Raw genomic sequence first — 17,207 nt, 5'->3', positions numbered from 1 at the left:
AGGTAAATTATAAAGATACATTCTATAATTTATCTAACAAAGCTCATTTGATATCGTACTAATTGTTTATTGAATAAAGTTAGGTTAGATTTAGGATGGTTTGCTTAATACATCTAAAAATCTCTTACATTTCAAGACGATGGGGGTGACGATGCAAATGAACATATGCCGAAGCAGCCCCAGATCCACCACACCCACGCTTCTGGGAGACCTCGAGTATTTCGCACCAGTATCAGGAGTCAATAAAATTATTTTTTAAGGCAATGAGTATATAGGAAATAAAATTCAGAAACAAGTCGTTAACATAAACACTCAGAAAATTCCCCAAACTCATTAGCCAGGAAATGGGTTGAGCTAGTTTGTGTTTTATAGTTTCGCGCCCGTCCAGAAACAAACTAAACTGCACGCTGCACCAAGCAATATTACACTGATTTGTAAATATTTTTTTCCCGAGAGTAAAACTCTCCTCGGTAAGAGTCACATAATTCTTGATTAGCGAAGGAGCGCAAAAGGTGAGGTAATTCCACAGAACCGTGCTGGCCATTTCCGCAAGTGGATTGTCTGCATGCTACGCGTCGCTGACAGCTTTCTTCAGGGCACCCATGTATGTCAAAGTCTTCTCCACATGAGATCCGTAGTAAAGCGAAAATATTTCCTCTGCTTGAGCGAATGTGGCTGCGGCCCTTGCCCCATCACCCAGGGACAGCAGAATCGAAACAAGCTTGATAAGCTCGTGCGCAATGATGATGTGTTTGGGGTGATACAGCCTCTGGAGGATCTGCAACATCACAGGGGTCACTTCTTCAGAACCATGCAATAGCATATACACCTCTCCTTTTGCATAAAGATGTTGCAAAGACTCAGCAGGCCCCAGACAAGTAAATATCCTGAGTGGCAATTGAGGATAAGGAAAAACAGGTTACCTGAATTGATGCTTCACAGTGCTTTCTTGCTCGTTCTTGGTCTCCTACCTTCGCAAAGGCCTCTGCAATTGTGTCTTTGGCCTACATACTTCCACATGTTCATAAGAACACGACTTATGTGTACAGTAGTACACAAGACTTATGTGTACAGTTGTACACAAGTGCAAGTGGACTTGGATACCCAATTTGAACAAAGACAAATGAGCAACCTCACCTGCGCAAGAGCCTTGCTATATGGGTGCCTCAACTTCTTGAGTAGATTTAGGGATTGTAATGCCTCTGTGATGAGAGTCTTGTCTAACAATGTAAGTTTCTTCAACCTGTCAAGTGCAGTTGTTATCACAATTCCTGGTATGGATGAAACCCCAAATTTACAATTCCTAGAAGAACTCAAGAAGTCAAGGTAATCAAATTTGAAGTTTCATATGCAATTGTTAAGAATATACCTATCTATAGTAGATTCTTCCCTTTGTGATGTAGCCAGAGCAGACGACACATCAATATGGGATCTACAACTCATGCAACATCCATGATCTATGTTCAGACTGACACCAATATTTCCTAAAAGAGATTTGGCGACATTCTCCATATCCTTATCAATCTTTGATACATCCTAAACAAAAAGAAACCCATCATCATGTCATCTGTGATCCATCATCATTAAGTACTCCCTCCAGTCACAAGTGATGTTTTGAAGTTGTCTTGAGTCAACCATTCAAAATTTTGATTGCATATTTGTCATGTGGGGACGCACGTACGCGAGACGCCGTCGCGCGCGTGACGTGCGCCGAGCCACAGAGCGCGCGGCTGGGGAAGCCACCGTGAGTGGCTAAGATTAGAAAGAAGAGATTAGTTTCCTTATTTATTCCTTAATTGTAGGCATGGTTAGTTCAGCCTTAGGGCTATTTGAGTCTTGTAACCGGCACTGTCAAAGGGAAGGAAGATTATTATCCCTAATCTCTCTCGTTCTCTCAACTAAGCCTGCGGTAGGGGGGCATAACCTCACCGGAGAAGACGACGGACCGCGGTTACAATCTCCGTAGCCGAGGGCCTCCTACCCTAGACACCAAGGCCCTTGACAACCTGGTATCACGGTCACGCCGATCCTCTTCTTCCCGCTCCGCCGACCCATCTGCCGCCGCCGCCTTCCCCACAGCCGCCGCGCCACCAACCAGTCCACCACCATATCCACCATCAGCCAGCTTCGTCACATCGCCCATGGCGGAGCCCTCCAACGCCGACATCGCCAAGATGATCGAGAGCCTCACCGGCACGATCGCCTCCCTGCAGTCCGACGTCGCGACGTTGAAGAAGGACAAGGAGAAATCCTCTTCATCGTCTGGCCCGGGCGGTAGCGCTGATGGCCAGCACCACAACGACCACCCTCCGAGATTTCAGAAGATGGATTTTCCCTGCTATGATGGCACGACCGATCCGCTGATCTTTGTCAACCGCTGTGAATCTTACTTCCATCAGCAGCGCATCATGGAGGAGGAGAAGGTTTGGATGGCCTCGTACAATCTGGAGGACGTCGCCCAATTGTGGTACATACAACTCCAGGAGGATGAGGGTACTCCCCGGTGGAGCCGCTTCAAGGATCTCCTCCACCTGCGTTTCGGGCCGCCCCTGCGCTCCGCGCCGCTCTACGAGCTCGCCGAGTGCCGGCGCACGGGCTCCGTGGAGGAGTACCAGAACCGGTTCCAGGCGCTCCTGCCACGCGCCGGTCCATTGGAGGAAGCCCAGCGCGTCCAGCTCTTCACGGGGGGCCTCCTGCCGCCGCTGAGCCACGCGGTGCGGATTCACAACCCGCAGTCGCTCGCGGCCGCCATGAGTCTGGCCCGCCAAGTGGAGTTGATGGAGCTCGACAAGCCGGCCCTGGCTAACGCCCGGTCAGCGCCCCGCGGCCTGCTTCCAGCACCGCCTCAGCGCCCCGCGCTCCCTGCACCACCACCAGCGGCCGCCGCCGCCGCCAAGATGGAGACCAAACCGGTGAAACGTCTCTCTCTGGAGGAGCAGGCGGAACGTCGCCGCCTTGGGCTGTGCTACAATTGTGACGAAAAGTACTCGCGTGGCCATAACCGGGTCTGCCGCCGCATCTTCTATATCGACGGCGTGACGCTCACCGACGCCGAAGACGCCGCATTGGACGGGGACCAGGAGGAGGCCCCGGTCTTCTCTTTGCAGGCGGTCGCCGGCGTGCCGCTCTGCGACACCATGCAGGTCCAGGGTGACTTTGGGCGCGGTGACCCTCACTGCCCTCCTCGACACTGGCTCCACCCACAACTTCATCGCCGAGGAGGCGGCGCGCCGCACCACCCTGCCCATCCAGTCCAAGCCACGCCTCACCGCCACAGTGGCCAATGGCGAGAAGATCCAGTACCCAGGCGTCCTACGGCAGGCGCCGATCACCATCGATGGGGAGGCGTTCCACGTGGACCTCTTCGTCATGCCGTTGGCGGGATACGATCTCGTCCTGGGAACCCAGTGGATGGTTACCCTGGGGCCGATCACGTGGGACTTCACGGCGCGCACCATGTCGTTTTTGCGCCAGGGCAAGGAGGTGTGCTGGTCCGACGTGGCGGCGCGCCCGGAACCGACTATCGCCGCCACAGCAGCCTCGGCGGACTTCCTCGACAAACTGCTGGCCTCCTTCGAAGGGGTTTTCGCCGAGCCCTCCGGCCTACCACCACAGCGCGCCCTGGGACCACTGCATTGTCCTCAAGCCGGGTGCGCTGCCCGTGGCCGTTCGCCCCTATCGTTACCCGGCGGCCCACAAGGATGAATTGGAGCGGCAATGCGCCGCCATGATCGCTCAAGGCATCGTCCGTCGCAGCGACTCCGCGTTCTCGTCCCCGGTCCTCCTCGTCAAGAAGCCGGACGGATCGTGGCGTTTCTGCGTCGACTACCGCGCCCTCAACGCGCTTACGGTCAAGGACGCGTTCCCGATCCCCGTCGTCGACGATGAGCTCCACGGGGCGCGTTTCTTCACCAAGCTCGATCTCCGCTCCGGGTACCATCAGGTGCGGATGCGGCCGGCCGACGTCCACAAGACCGCTTTCCGAACCCACGACGGCCTCTACGAGTTCCTCGTCATGCCGTTCGGGCTGTGCAACGCCCCGGCAACGTTCCAGGCGCTGATGAACGACGTACTCCGACCGTTCCTTCAGTCGTTTCGTTCTTGTGTTTTTTGATGATATACTAATCTACAGCAAGACTTGGGCGGATCACCTACGCCACATCCGCGCCGTCCTCAGCGAGCTTCAGCGGCACCAGCTCTTCCTCAAGCGCGCCAAGTGCGCCTTCGCTAGCGCGTCCGTCGCGTACCTTGGCCACGTCATTTCCGAGGCGGGCGTCGCCATGGACCCGGCCAAGGTGCAGGCGGTGCGGGAGTGGCCGACGCCGCGCTCGGCCCGCGTGGTCCGTGGTTTCCTCGGCTTAGCGGGCTACTACCGCAAGTTTGTGCACAACTACGGCACCGTCGCAGCACCCCTCACTGCCCTCCTCAAGAAAGATGGGTTCTCTTGGTCAGGGGAGGCCTCGGCGGCATTCGACGCGCTCAAGGCTGCTGTCACCACCGCCCCGGTACTCGCCATGCCGGATTTCTCCAAGCCCTTCATCGTCGAGTGCGACGCGTCGTCTCACGGCTTCGGGGCGGTGCTGGTCCAGGACAGCCACCCTGTGGCCTTCTTCAGTCGGCCGGTGGCGCCCCGCCATCGCGCGCTCGCGGCGTACGAGCGTGAGCTGATCGGCCTCGTGCACGCTGGTACGGCACTGGCGACCGTACCTGTGGGGGCGCCGCTTCGTCGTCAAGACTGATCACTACAGCCTCAAGTACCTGCTCGATCAGAGGCTCGCAACGATCCCTCAGCATCACTGGGTGGGGAAGCTTCTCGGTTTCGACTTCGCCGTCGAGTACAAGCTGGGCCAGGCCAATGCCGTGGCGGACGCGCTGTCGCGTCGGGACACGCCGGCGGAGGGCACCATCCTGGCGCTCTCGGCCCCACGTTTCGACTTCGTCGATAGGCTCCAGCCAAGCACAAGCTACTGACCCGGCCCTCGTCGCCATGCATGAAGAGCTCGCTGTGGGCTCCAGAGCTCTGCCGTGGGCGGTGGTGGATGGGTTGATCCAGTACAAGTGGGCGGTTGTACATTCCCCCGGCCTCGCCCTTGTTACCAGAGCTCCTGGCGGCGGTCCATGCGGAGGGACACGAAGGCGTCCAGCGCACGCTGCACCGGATGCGGCGGGATTTTCATTTTCCTAACATGAAACAGCTCGTGCAAGGATTGGGTGAGGGCATGCCCTACGTGCCAGCGCTACAAGTCGGAGCATCTACATCCGGCCGGCCTCCTTCTACCGCTGCCCGTGCCGCACGAAGTCTGGACTGACATCGCCCTAGACTTTGTTGAGGCGCTGCCGCGTGTCCGGGGCAAGTCGGTCATCTTGCCGGTGGTGGACAAGGTTCAGCAAGTACTGCCACTTCATCCCTCTATCCCACCCGTACTCCGCGGAGTCCGTCGCCCAGGCTTTCTTCGCCGATATCGTCCGCCTCCATGGCGTGCCACAGTCCATCGTGTCGGACAGGGACACGGTCTTCACCTCCAACTTCTGGCGCGAGCTGATGCGGCTGGTTGGCACCAAGTTGCACATGACGACGGCCTTTCACCCCCAGTCCGATGGGCAGTCCAAGTCGGCCAACCGCGTCATCATCATGTACCTGCGATGTCTCACCGGAGACCGGCCGCGGCAGTGGCTCTAGTGGCTTCCGTGGGCGGAGTACGTCTTCAACACCGCCTACCAAACGTCACTGCAGGACACGCCGTTCCGCGTCGTCTACGGCCGTGATCCTCCATCCATCCGGTCATATGAGCCCGGAGACACCAGGGTGGCCGCCGTCGCCAAGACCTTGGAAGAGCGGGATGAATTCCTCGCTGACATCCGCGCCCGACTTCAGCAAGCACAGGCGGTCCAAAAGCGCCACTATGACAAGGCACATCGCCATGTATCGTATCAGGTGGGGGACTGGGCACTTCTACGCCTCCGGCAGCGCGCGGCGTCCTCACTGCCACAGACCGTCACCGGCAAGCTGCGGCCACGCTTCTACGGCCCCTACCGCGTCACCGAGCTCCTCAACGACGTCACGGTTCGCCTCGCCCTGCCACCCCGAGCTCGTCTGCACGACGTCTTCCACATCGGCCTCCTCAAGAAGTTCCATGGGTCGCCGCCGGATGCTCCACCGGCCCTGCCTGCTGTTTACCATGGTGCCATGGTGCGGTGGTTCCTGAGCCCAAACGCACGGTCAAGATGCGCCTCGCCCGCGGGGTGCGCCAGCTGCTGATCCAGTGGAAGGGCGAGTCCCCGGCTTCGGCAACCTGGGAAGACGCCGACGCCTTCACCGCCAAGTACCCAGACTTCCAGCTCGAGGACGAGCTGGCTTCCGAGGAGGGGAGAGATGTCATGTGGGGACGCACGTACGCGAGACGCCGTCGCGCGCGTGACGTGCGCCGAGCCACAGAGCGCGCCAGCGCGGCTGGGGAAGCCACCGTGAGTGGCTAAGATTAGAAAGAAGAGATTAGTTTCCTTATTTATTCCTTAATTGTAGGCATGGTTAGTTCAGCCTTAGGGCTATTTGAGTCTTGTAACCGGCACTGTCAAAGGGAAGGAAGATTATTATCCCTAATCTCTCTCGTTCTCTCAACTAAGCCTGCGGTAGGGGGGCATAACCTCACCGGAGAAGACGACGGACCGCGGTTACAATCTCCGTAGCCGAGGGCCTCCTACCCTAGACACCAAGGCCCTTGACAATATTTCTTTTTATGTGTTGAGTTTGGATATTTAAAAATAACAAGAGTAGATTTGTCAGGTGTCATGAAATATAGTGTCATAAAAGTAAACAAATTTGCTTTGATTCATAAATATTCTGTAAGAAAAGTAGGATTCAAAGTTGTGTTCTGAAGACCATGTCAATCAAAGTCTAAAAGGCCACTTATTTGTGACTAGAGGAGTAAATGAGAAGATACTTAAAAAACCATAGTATACGAAAATAACCGTACAGGCAATGATAGTTTGCAGACATAAGATCCTCCTAGGGAAACATTCACAAAATTCTCTTTGGACCTGTAGTAAGTTGATTCTGATATGGCACCAAGGCAGTTGCTTCGTGGACAACAAAATGAATTCATAACAAGGTCTGATAGATTTAGTTCTGAGCAACTTGAGCATTGACAGCTGAAGTAGTAATTCTCTTGAAGTGACTTCTGTCTCTCTGAAAGTTGCATCTCACCAACCTAGAAATCAGAAGCATGAAAAGTTCAAAGCATAAGGCATTCATCTCTGCTCCAGTGAGAGATGGAGGAAACTGGGGGGAGTCAGTGAAACCTGTGGACCATATGACAGTTCAACTGGGCTCCCGGATTTTATAAATTCTGTAGTTCTCAGCACGAGCGCACGTGAAAGAAAATATGCATGTACATTGGGCTGACATGAGTGATTGAACAGGCTACCAGATACATAAACAGCTTGAGCAACCCTAACCTAACAGTGAGAAAACAAAACATAAGATAAAGGTTACAGAGCACAAGACCACAATTCATAGTGAGGCACCTTTATGCCAATAAACCACCCTCATATACTGTGATTATAGTTACTTGATAATTGATACAAAAAAAATTTAATGACCATGAATTCCTCTTTCTCCGTTTGTTTTTAATCTAATCCACTTTTGAGCTTCTAGGTTGGAATTGTGTTCTATCAGCGTGAGATAAAGCACAATGATTGACAACAGGAACCAAACGACCTTTTGCAGCTTTAATAGCTGGATGATAGATTGCTCCCAATCCCAGAAAAAATTACAGATAGTATAAAAAGACAGACCTGCTCCACACTACACATGTTTGCACCTTCAGCTCCAGAAACACCTCTATTTACTGTGAGCTCTGGGCTTCCATCCACCGACCTCACTCGGACAACAGCAATTGAATTGACTTTGATTTGAAATATCAAAAGAACCAGCTGTAGAGGATAATCAACACATGAGTTTCATCTTTCCCAAAATAAAATGTGAATGTGGTACTCTATAAGTTTTGTATACCTCAGGGAAAAAGTTTGTAGGGAATTGCAGTATATAGGAAACCATAGTAACGAGAAACAAAACCATGGTATAGATAAGAACATCCTTGAACCCAAGTACCTTAGGGGTATCTGACTGAAGCTTGAGTTCCAAGCTTGCCTGATTCTTGTCTGACTGGCATGAGGGCAATCAGTGGGCTTTAGATAAGACGCTAGACACAGTTGCAGATTTGCATTGTGGGATGGCTAGTGATCTAAAGGCTATTTACAGTCGTTGAAGATTGACTATATAACAGTAATCCTTATTGATTCTGCTTTTCTTCCATATTTTGTTTGGTTTGATGTGTTTACTTAGTTTCCAAGTCAAAGACCATTTCGTTCTGTACCACTTTTTTTTTAAATGGAATGACACAAATTCTTGCATGTAAAAAAATGGCTTTCCAGGTATCAAAACCAATAAAAAATGTGCTAAAGACGACTACACAGAAGGAAGTTCAATAAATACTGGTATTGTTGAGATGAGATTAAGGTTACTGAGGAATATGAAACTGGCAATCCCCAAGGAGGACTGGTTATCTCCATCAAAACAGTATGGATCAAGACATTTGATAACAGTTAGCATTGTGACAAATTTATATAATAATTCAAAAACCTGGAACAGAAAATGCCGTCAATTTTAGATTTCAGACCATACTCATTAACCTGGTATATTAGAACGATAATCTCTGAAGATAAATGTCATATATACCTGTGATAAAGAATCTTCTGTCCACAAAAGGTCTGATCTATAATGATTTTGGAGGCAAAACAATAGGACAATTGCATATATATGTGATTCCAACTTGTTGGCAGGAGAATGTTGATCGTAATGGTGAACTAGATCCTGCAATAGCCAACTTAGCTCATTAATTCCTGATATGATATCATCTATGCCATAACATTTGAGTGCTAACAGCATAAGAGAATGTCAACCTAATTTAGAAACGAGGTACTTTACCAAATTTGGGCCAGAGATAGCAAAACTCTTTCCAGATAGCATCGTTTTTTCTATGCTGCGTGCCATTATTCGTCCAGCTAAAACTACATCAGTTGGTAAAACAGCTGCCCAATGGGCACCTCCACATTCATGCTTATGTTCAGCAAATAGCTTAGATCTTGGAGACTTGCAACTAGAAGAAGTTATACTCAGGTTTGCAATACTTGTTGAATATCCAAGATGAGTATCTTCATCATAAGAAATATCACCTATGGATTGCTCCTGGCACCTTTTTGAACAGTAAATTGGTATTGTACACGAAGGACAGAACACAACATCTGCTGGAGTTTCACTGAAGCAAAAGTGGCAGTGTATTTCACGGGAAGATTTCATGATAATCTGCATTCAACTGTTGCAAGTAAGCAGCACACAAACCTTCAGTTCATGCTTATGAGGAAACTGAAATCAGAAGCAATAATTATTCATCTGAGGAAAAACAGGTTCATAGACATGACATAAACACCAGACCTCAAAAAGCAATCTCGTATGCACATTAACAAATATTTAGGGCCATTCATATATGCAAATTGTTGTGGCTTCAGTGATACATACTATAGGAAGACGGAGAAGTGTCATTTGGCATCAACAGAGATGGGTCTTAATTAATACCGCGGCAAGAGGATCCTCGACGTGAATCAACGAAGCTGGGGGGATATCATCTGTAGAAGCCATTCCTCTACCTTTGTTTGGTGTTGAGATACTCTCTATAACAACCTTATGAGGTTGAGGTTGTCCTGTCAGTTAGTCAAACAATATCTGTCACTAAGTACGCATCCAACAGAAGAAAGTAGTATGGACTGCACATAAGAAATTCTAACCTGCAAGAGGCAAATCTTCATCCTTGCTATCACAGTTTGATGTCCCGGCTTCATTGACACTTTCATGCTTTTGCAAAATCAACTTTAGCTCTTGTTCTATGTTATTCTTACCTGAAGAAGTCTCTTCCAGGCTCAATGCAACCTCTAAATCATGTACTGCAGATGAATAATTCTTAAGCGCTGTTTTTACCATTCCCTTCCTGTACCATGCCTGAAATGCAGAAACAGGCGAAATGAAAAGAGTAGCCTCCATGCTTTTGCTTGAATTCTCCAAAACAGAGACCTCAGTATAATTATGTGAAACAGCAATGTCATGCCTTAGAATAATTAGGTGATATGGTTATGGCCCTGTCACAATCCCTTATAGATTCTTTGAACAGGCCTAATTTCTGCATAGTTGAGAAGAATGATTAGAATACAGAAACTCTTCAGCCAAAAGTACAAAGTAGTATTATTTTCAGTGATAGAAATAAATAGTAGCAGAAAACACATTTAGTACATCCACTCCAAGCTTTTCAATATTTTTCACAGATCTTGACCAACTGTCTCTAAAGCTTTGTGGAACTGTGGGTATAGACTTGTTCTGCTATCCACCTGCCACAAGTATATCTTCACATCCTATTTTCAGCCTAATAGACTCAAATACTTATCAAACTCAGTACTAAAAGGGCACAAATTTGTCCACTGTTCATATTCTGCAAGCAAGTAAACGGAAGACTAACATGCATGGTGGAGGCTCGATTGACATATATTGCAGATACCAACTTCACATCCATGCCATCCGAATTAATGGGGACATGCCGCAATGCCTGCAAGATATAATTCAAACAATCTGTTATTATCATGATAGAATATTCATCAATCAGCCACAGAAAAATTACCATTACAAATGGATGTATGGGGATCGGTTGTGTAAATTTGCCACTATTTTAACAATCTAACTGACCACAAACTTCAATGGTGAAAAATACAATTTCTTCTGAACTTGGTAGCTGCCCACAAACTTCAATTATAGGATGGCTGCAGATGTAGCTGCTTAACTTTAGTGTTACAACAAGTGAAAAATGTAGTCAGGGGCGGAGCCAGGGCAGGTGCTGTCCATGCTGCAGCACCCCCTGAGCCCATGAATGTCTAAGCAATTCATGTATTTTCAGGAGTCTAAGAACAGTTGGGAAGTTAAATTCGAATGTTATAGCACTGATCTAGCTAAAACGTAAGCATAAAGCACCTCCTTTCAAACAGTCATGGCTTCGCCTAGGAATGTAATCATAGCTACAGAGATATCTGCTTTTGAAGTGTTACATCCAAAAGATTGTATATTTGGTGTGAAAAACTGAAACATTACACTCATTTAAGCCCACCATCCAATTCCAATGTAGCAGATATTTACCGTTTCTTTCTGTAATTCTTTTAACTGTCCCGTTGATATGCTTTCTTGGCACAGTAACAAACAAAGATGTTCAATTTAAGAGCCACCTAACTCTTATAATATCAATCAAGTTTACAGCCGTTATATAATTTCGACCAACCAAAGTGAAAATGCAATCCGCATGTTCCAAATAAGTTGGTGGACGCAAACCTGCGAATAGTACCCGAGAGCTTCCCCAAACTCCCTCCTTGAGAAGCACGCATTGCCATGGCCCTTCAACTCTACAGCCTTCACCTTGTCTTTGCGGCACAGCGCAAGTTCGGGGTCGGTCAGCTCTTGCATAACCTTGCAGTCGGAAACATCCATTCAGACCAGCGACCTATCAGCTAAACTCAGGCCTCCTGGGGTAGAGGGGCATCGAAAGGGGAGGGTAGGCGGTGGTTACCTGGTGGAAGAGAGGAAGGCTGTCGAAGAAGGCGAACAGGCGAGAGGTGGTGGCGGGGAGGTCGGCAGCCGTGCCCTCGCCGACGGCCCGCCGGAGTTCGGTCGGAACCGCCGATTTGAGCCGCTCCATGGAGAACCCGTGGAGGCGGCCGGAGGGAGTGTGTGTACGGTTGAAAACGAAAACGAAAATTCCCGACCGAATCGCATCGTTTTTTACATTTGATCCGATTGTTTTCAGTTTTTTCGGAAAAATACAAATTCGATACGAAATTCGGATAGAAAATTCGAAAACGGAGCGGAATTCGGTTTAAGCTATTTTCGACCGTTTTCTACATTTCTATATTATATTCGGTATGTAACCGAATTCGAAATTCGGTGCTAACCGAATTTGGTCCAATATTCACAAACTCACGAAGCCCAGTAAGCCTACTCTACAGCCCAGCCCAACTTGACAACCCTAAACCCTCCACTCCTATTCCCGTATTCCCTTATCCCTTCACTCCGTGCAATTGCGGCGCCGCACCCGCACGCGACCGTCGCGAGTCACGACGCACCTGCCCCCTCCCGTCCTCCGGTCCTCCGTCCTCCCTCCCTTCCTAGCGGCGCCGCCACCAGCGCCGTCCTCCGCCGACCAGACCCCACTCCGCCAGCGCCGCCACCCCGCGCGTCGATGGCGCCCCCTCTTGGAACGAAGGGCAAGCCCAAGACGAAGAGCGTGCGTCAACTTCTAGAGCCTCCGCCTGTTCCGGCAGCGACAACAACGACGTCTCCAACAGGTTCATCTTCCTACAATCCTACATTCCTACCAGTCTGTGATCCAAGAGACCCAGGCGGAGGTGGGCGCGGCGGAGAGCGCAATGGCGACCTGCTCGGGCGCCCAGCCCGTGACGCGGCGCTGCACCCGCGGGTCCGTGTCCGGCAGGTCCACCGCGTGGCCTCTGTCCTCGACCGGCACCGGCACCGGCCGCGACGGCCCGGACAGCGTCGACGCCGGCGCGGCGGAAACCGCGGCAGCCGCTACTGCCGCAATCAGCAGCAGCGGCAGCGAGCCCTGACGCATCGCTTTCATTTCTGGCGTTTTCTTTCTGCTGTCCGGCCACTCATGGCGTCCCCTGATCCCATCCCAGCCCGTGACGCGGCGCTGCACCCGCGGGTCCGTGTCCGGCAGGTCCACCGCGTGGCCTCTGTCCTCGACCGGCACCGGCACCGGCCGCGACGGCCCGGACAGCGTCGACGCCGGCGCGGCGGAAACCGCGGCAGCCGCTACTGCCGCAATCAGCAGCAGCGGCAGCGAGCCCTGACGCATCGCTTTCATTTCTGGCGTTTTCTTTCCGCTGTCCGGCCACTCATGGCGTCCCCTGATCCCATCCCATCATTTTTGGCGTTTTCTTTCCAATTGAGAAGAGTTTCCCTTCATTTCTCGGTGCAAAAGCTGCACGCCACCCACTCACTCACCTAGGCACCTAGCTGCTAGCCTGCTACATTGCTGCCGCTTGCTGTTCATCCCATACTCCTTCGGCTACCAGTGATGAAAATTGCCTGTGTATTTCCCCACCAGTTAGCAGTGTGTAAGAATAATAAGATTTAGTATGTCTTTACCTCACACAAATTATTTTAATAGCAACAGTCCCTATTTTATTTGGCAATTCCAGTTTTTTTTTTCTGATTTAGCAATGTTTCACTTGGCTTTTGGTAGGATCTGGGATTAGAAGGCCTTCATCTCAAAGTGTTGCATCTAGTGGAACTTGTGAAAGTCCAGCTACAGCAGCATCAGTGCTAGGATCAATGGCGGCATCAGTGGCAGCATCAGTTGATAGTGATGCACCAGCAACAACCACAACATCTCCACCTAATCAAGTGCCAATTAATGTTGATGATCAAGAGGATGACGACGATCCAGAGCAGGCTCGCCTTTCTGGCAAGAGGTTTAAGAAATTGACATCGTGGGTCTGGCAATATTTCACCAAGAAAAAGGAGTATGTAGAGGTGGAAGGAAAGCTAGTTGAGGAGTTGTGGGGACACTGCAATTTCTCTAGGTGTGATCACAAATATAGAGCTGAGGGCTCCAATGGGACGACTTCATTCAAGCACCACTTGCTTTCAAAACACAGTATTGTGAAGGGACAACAACAGCTTAAAGCTGGTAAGACACCTGGTTCTGAAATTGCTCATGTTCAGCCTTACAAATATGACCAAGAAGCTAGCTTGAAGAAATTAAATTTGGCAATAACCATGCATGAATATCCTTTCAATATAGTTGAGCATGAGTATCTTGTTGATTTCATCAAATCTCTCCGTCCTAGCTTTCCGATAAAATCCCGTGTCACTGTTAGGAAAGAAATAATGGACAGATATCTTGCTGAAAAGGAAACTTTGTATGCACACTTGAAAACTATGAAGTGCCGCTTTAGTGCAACAATGGATATGTGGACCTCATGCCAAAACAAAGGATACATGTGTGTTACTATTCATTGGATAGATGATAATTGGCATATACAAAAGAGAATTATTGGTTTTTTCAATGTAAAAGGTAGGCATACTGGTGCAAAGTTGTCTCAAACATTCACTGAAGTTATGGTTAAATGGTACATTGAGAATAGACTGTTTGCTCTGACTTTGGATAATGCTAGTTCAAATGAAGTGGCTGTCAACGATATAATTTCAGATCTGAAAGACAATGCTACTGGTTCCCTAGTTTGTGATGGGATGTTTTTTCATGTTAGATGTGCCTGCCATATTCTGAATTTAGTTGCTAGAGATGGGTTGAAAGTCATTTCAGGAACACTCAGCAAGATCAAATCACTTGTACTAGCTGTGAAAGGTTCTCCATTGCAGTGGGAAGAGCTTATGAAGTGTGCCACTGAAGCTGGGTTGGATACAAAGAGGGGTATTCAAATGGATGTTTCAACAAGGTGGAACTCTACCTATCTAATGCTGCGAGATGCCTTGTACTATAAGGATGCATTTATTAGGCTCAAGTCTTCAAATCGTCGTAAGTATGACAAGTTTTCTCCATCTTATGCTGAATGGGAGAATGCATTGACACTTTATGGTTGCTTGAAGAAATTTTATGATCTCACTGAAATTCTCTCTGGCACTTCATACCCTACTGCAAACTTGTTTTATAGAGGTTTCTGTGAGATAAAGGTCTTGCTTGATGAGTGGTGCTATGCTGAAAATATTACAATTAGAGAAATGGCAATTTCTATGAATGCAAAATTTGAGAAATATTGGGAGCAGTCCAACATTGCTCTAGCTGTAGCCTATTTTCTTGACCCTAGGTATAAGAAAAGGGGCATAGAGTACTACATGAAGAAGTTCCATGGTGCTTATTATCAAGCTGAACTTGATGAGTTTGTTAGTGTGGTAAAGAAACTGTACAACTTTTATGCTGCATCATCAAAGAAAACTAGTCAAGGGGCTGCACCTAGACCTAGTAACATAACTGATATATTAATGGGAAATGTAGACCATGGCCTAGAAGAATTCTTATATGAAGCAAGTGAATCTGGAATGGTTGAGTCAAATGAGTTGGACATGTATATGGCAGAATCACTAGTGAAACTTTATGGTGAGTTTGACATCTTAGCATGGTGGAAAAACAAGAGAGAACAATATCCTATCCTTTCACAAATTGTTCGGGATGTAATGGCCATACAAGTGTCAACAGTAGCATCCGAGTCTGCTTTTAGTGCTGCTGGCCGTGTTGTTGATCCCTATCGCAGTCGTCTTGATCCCGAGATGGTACAGGCTTTAATTTGCACAAAGGATTGGGTTGCTGCAGCAAGTAAAGGTGCTAATTTTACTTGTTATTTTCACTTAGATACTTGTAGTTGCAGCCGAATAATGCATTGCATTTTTTCCTTCCTTATTTTTTTCAGATTCTAAAAAGCTTGGATCAATTGTGAGTGATCTTGAGGTTGATGCTTTGACTAATGTTGTGGCTAAACTGAAAATTGAGGTATGTTTATTGGCTGCTTCCTATGAAATATACTAGCTGCTAGCTACATGTAGTTTTAATTAACTTCGCAAATTTGTACTGCTTCCTGTGAAATATACTAGCTGCTACATCTAATTTTAATTAACTTTGCATACTTGTAGGAAAATAACAAGGAGCGGGATGAGGACAATGAGGCTGGACAATGAGGAAGCAATTGACATGGAAAGTGATCCTGAGTCCTGACATCATGAATGATGCCAATGAACTGTAGATGTTCATGTCCTATCTATGTCCTATTAATTAATTGCTTATTCGTAACTTGTATTAGCGTGTCGGTGACTATATGTTTGTCAATTGTGATGATACTTAAGGTCATGCACTCGTTATTCGTTAACTATTATGTGCACTTGAACTAAATCATGCACTTCTTAGTTTGGTCATGCACATTTTTAAAGTCATGGACCGTGGGTCGGTATTTCGTATTGAATTTTCGTATGCCGACCGTGTTCGACATAATTCCGATCGAATTGGTTCGTTTTCGAAATACCGAAAGTTCGTTTTCGTTTTCGTTTCCGGCTATATCGTTTCCGCTTTCGCGTTCGTATTCAAATATAAAAGTAGAAAACAATAGAGGAGTTTTTCGACCGTTTCCGATCGAATTCATCCTTAAGTGTGTGGATTGGTCACGTCAGCCTAAAACCCAAGGGCGGGCTATTGGGCCATTTTGAGCCATATTTATACAAACTGTTGGTCCACTCAGAAGTTTGGGCTGGGCTGGGCTGGGCTCGGATGGCCCAACATCTATTATTTAGTAAGGGTGGACATAATAATTAGAGAAACTTAGTTCCTTGGCCTAAAGAAGTTGTATTTCCTTTCTTGGATATTTTTTCTGAACTTCCCTATTGGCCCAAACAAAATTTGTTTCCTTTCTTGGCCCTTCTATTAGTTTGAGGCTCTAACGATGTTAATTTGTACGCAAAATTACCCTTTTACCTCTGGTGTCGAAGGCAACAGTACATCAATCGCAACCTCGTGCAACAGTAGAGCCATAAAGGTCTTTCATGCTGCCTACTATCAATAATTTTCTAAAATAAGGTATAATATATTTTCATGGAATCATTATTTTTTATATTTGCACATGACATACATCACACTGACCATTTGAAATGCATCTAAAATCCACAACTGCAATTCAAGTGTGCACATACACAATAATGACAAATCAATGGATGGAGCATTAAGTAGGTTCAGGTCATATATGAACAAGGTGCACGCATATGTAAATGAGATGTCTAAGTTCACAAATAAATTCACATATGTTGGCTCACATTAACCAAGCATGGCATCACATATGAGAACAAGCATATCGAAAATCAAAGGCTAAATCTTCTTTTGCTTCTTGTACTCGTTGCCGGGCTAGGTGGTTGTGTTCTTTTTGCTTCTAGTACCCATGGAGGGGCTGTCAAGTGACACATTATGCTTTGTACCTAGCCCTTGCTCCTGATTTGAGCCTCTTCTTGACCTACAAACGTTCATTTTCAACAACAAATGGTGTTAGTTTAATATAGAATAGTTGAATGGAAAAAAAATCAGAATTAGGAAAAACACCTT

The 17,207-nt window shown here is 48.0% G+C and overlaps 1 protein-coding gene across 2 annotated transcripts; it reads right to left on the bottom strand.

Annotated features, from left to right (window-relative positions):
* Window positions 1–272: 272 nt before the first annotated feature.
* Window positions 273–16,296, bottom strand: LOC136538808 (uncharacterized). 2 transcript variants are annotated; one of them, XM_066530764.1, is made up of 17 exons: window positions 16,274–16,296; window positions 11,658–11,821; window positions 11,423–11,557; window positions 10,566–10,652; window positions 10,161–10,232; window positions 9,844–10,054; window positions 9,635–9,759; window positions 8,987–9,364; window positions 8,738–8,872; window positions 8,111–8,164; window positions 7,795–7,932; window positions 7,300–7,455; window positions 6,975–7,208; window positions 1,370–1,536; window positions 1,138–1,243; window positions 924–1,004; window positions 273–778 (listed from the first exon to the last, which is right to left on the bottom strand). In XM_066530764.1, exons 2-17 carry the CDS (start codon window positions 11,784–11,786, stop codon window positions 569–571), a joined length of 2,418 nt encoding a protein of 805 aa, XP_066386861.1. In that variant the 5' UTR covers window positions 11,787–11,821; window positions 16,274–16,296; the 3' UTR covers window positions 273–568. The 2 variants fall into 2 exon arrangements, with proteins under 2 accessions (XP_066386861.1, XP_066386862.1); XM_066530765.1 differs by lacking the exon at window positions 8,111–8,164.
* Between the last annotated feature and the right edge of the window lie 911 nt (window positions 16,297–17,207).

The sequence above is a fragment of the Miscanthus floridulus genome, chromosome 2 (assembly GCF_019320115.1).
Source record: "Miscanthus floridulus cultivar M001 chromosome 2, ASM1932011v1, whole genome shotgun sequence".
In the NCBI taxonomy this organism is placed as follows: domain Eukaryota; kingdom Viridiplantae; phylum Streptophyta; class Magnoliopsida; order Poales; family Poaceae; genus Miscanthus; species Miscanthus floridulus.
The sequence above is the reverse complement of the archived record's forward strand: the minus strand, read 5'-3'. Positions and strand labels throughout refer to the sequence as shown.

Excerpts from the sequence above, each read along its gene's own strand:
- LOC136538808 (XM_066530764.1), bottom strand. The coding sequence starts at position 11,786 with ATGGAGCGGCTCAAATCGGCGGTTCCGACCGAACTCCGGCGGGCCGTC. Across the intron at positions 11,558-11,657 it reads GCCTTCCTCTCTTCCACCAG|GTTATGCAAGAGCTGACCGA; the intron begins GTAACCACCGCC and ends TCCGACTGCAAG. Across the intron at positions 779-923 it reads ACTGTGAAGCATCAATTCAG|ATCCTCCAGAGGCTGTATCA; the intron begins GTAACCTGTTTT and ends GTGATGTTGCAG.